The sequence below is a fragment of the Nestor notabilis genome, unplaced genomic scaffold, assembly GCF_000696875.1.
Source record: "Nestor notabilis isolate BGI_N333 unplaced genomic scaffold, ASM69687v1 scaffold14323, whole genome shotgun sequence".
Lineage (NCBI taxonomy): Eukaryota > Metazoa > Chordata > Aves > Psittaciformes > Psittacidae > Nestor > Nestor notabilis.
The window spans coordinates 7,572-9,362 of NW_009920675.1; the positions used below are offsets into that span (position 1 = coordinate 7,572).

General features: G+C 56.2%; 1 protein-coding gene across 1 annotated transcript in view; it reads left to right on the forward strand.

The window, feature by feature from the left end:
* The window catches only part of LOC104402814 (myosin-6-like), a gene marked incomplete at both ends in the record, with an annotated part of 12,696 nt that overhangs the window by 7,467 nt on the left and 3,438 nt on the right, over positions 1–1,791 (forward strand). Inside the window, 2 exon segments of the mRNA XM_010010794.1 lie at positions 625–821; positions 1,335–1,518. Of these exon segments, the coding sequence (XP_010009096.1) occupies positions 625–821; positions 1,335–1,518 (381 nt within the window).

Below are 1,791 nucleotides of genomic sequence, written 5' to 3' on the forward strand. Positions count from 1 at the left end.
CATCTCATGGAGGTTCCACCTGAGAGTGGTGGATTTGGGGTCCCTCCACCTGGCAGTGGATGGGTTGGGTTGCTCTACAGGCCATTGGGTGGGATTGACCACGGAGAAGTCCAACTGGCTGGCCTGAAAGCTGTTGGGTGGGTGGGGAGGTGGGGATGGGATGGTCTAGAGAAGGTCTGGGCTGAGGAACAGCAGTGGTGATGAGCAAGAGGACCTGAAGGGAGTGTAAGGTAATGGGGAGCCAATGGTCCTATCTGATCCTAAAGATCTAAGGAAGATTGGGTTGATCAGAAGAAGGTTGGGTTGGTCTAGAGGAGGTTGGGTTGTGTCTAAAGAAGGTCTAGAGGAGGTTGGGTTGGTCTAGAGAAGCTTCAGTGGAGATTTGGTTGGGTTCTAGAGGATCTAGAGGAGGTTGGTTTGGTGTAAGGAAGGTCTGGAGAGGGTTGGGTTGGCCTAGAGGGAACTGGGTTGGTCTAGAGGTGGTCAGGAGGAGGCTGGTTGGTCTCCAGAAGCTCTGGTTGGGCTGGGCTGATGAAGCCTTTCTCTTGCCAAGCTGGAGCCCCCCAGGAGGGGTCACCTTGACCTTGGCCCAGTGGTGCCCCCGTGTGTTCTCCTTGCCCCCAGGCCAAGAACGCGCTGGCACATGCCCTGCAGTCAGCCCGGCATGACTGTGACCTCCTGCGGGAGCAGTACGAGGAGGAGACCGAGGCCAAGGCCGAGCTCCAACGCGCTCTCTCCAAGGCCAACTCTGAGGTGGCCCAATGGAGGACCAAGTATGAGACAGACGCCATCCAGCGCACCGAGGAGCTGGAGGAAGCCAAGTGAGAAGACATCACCTTATGGATGGGGACAGCAGTGGGAGGGTACACCATGAGGTCCTGCAAGCTCTCAGGCCATCCTGGAGGGTCTTCTGGAGAAGGTTGAAGGACCTGGAGGTTGGGTTGGCCTGCAGAAGGTCTAAGAAGGGTCTAGAGGAGATGGGGTTGGTCTAGAGAAGGTCTGGAGGAAGTTGGATTGGTCTAGAACAGGTTGGGTGGTTGGTCTCCAGAAGTTCTAGAGGGGTTGGGATTGGTCTAGAGAGGGCTAAGGAACCTTGGGTTGATCTAGGAAAGGTCTAGAAGAGGTTGGGCTGCTCTGGAGAAGGTCTAAGGAAGGTTGGGTTGGCCTACAGAAGGTCTAGAGAGGATTGGGTTCTTCTTGAGGAGATGGGATTGGTCTAGAAAGATCTGGAGAAGGCTGCAGGACCTGGAGATGAAGAGTTGAGCCTTGGCCAACCTGTGAGTGGGAGAAGGTTTGAGGTGGCCACAACTACGTGTCCTGGTCACCCCGGCCAGGAAGAAGTTGGCGCAGCGGCTGCAGGAGGCTGAGGAGGCGGTGGAGGCCGTCAACGCCAAGTGCTCCTCCTTGGAGAAGACCAAGCACCGGCTGCAGAACGAGATCGAGGACCTGCTGGTGGACCTGGAGCGGTCGAATGCAGCGGCAGCCGCCCTGGACAAGAAGCAGAGGAACTTCGATAAGGTTGGGGGCATCATGGGGGGTTGAGGGGATGGAGGAGGAGGAGGAGAAGGAGAAGGAGGAGGAAGAGGTGGAGGAGAAAGAAGTAGAAGGAGGACATGGAGGAGAAGGAAGTGGTGGAGGAGGATGAGGAAGAAGAGAAGGAGGAAGAGAATGAGATGGAGGAGGAAGAGAAGGAGGAGGAGACATGGAAGGATGGAGGATGAGGAGGAGAAGGAGGTGGAGGAGACGTGGAGAAGGAGGAGGAAGAGAAGAAGATAGAGATATAAGTAGGAG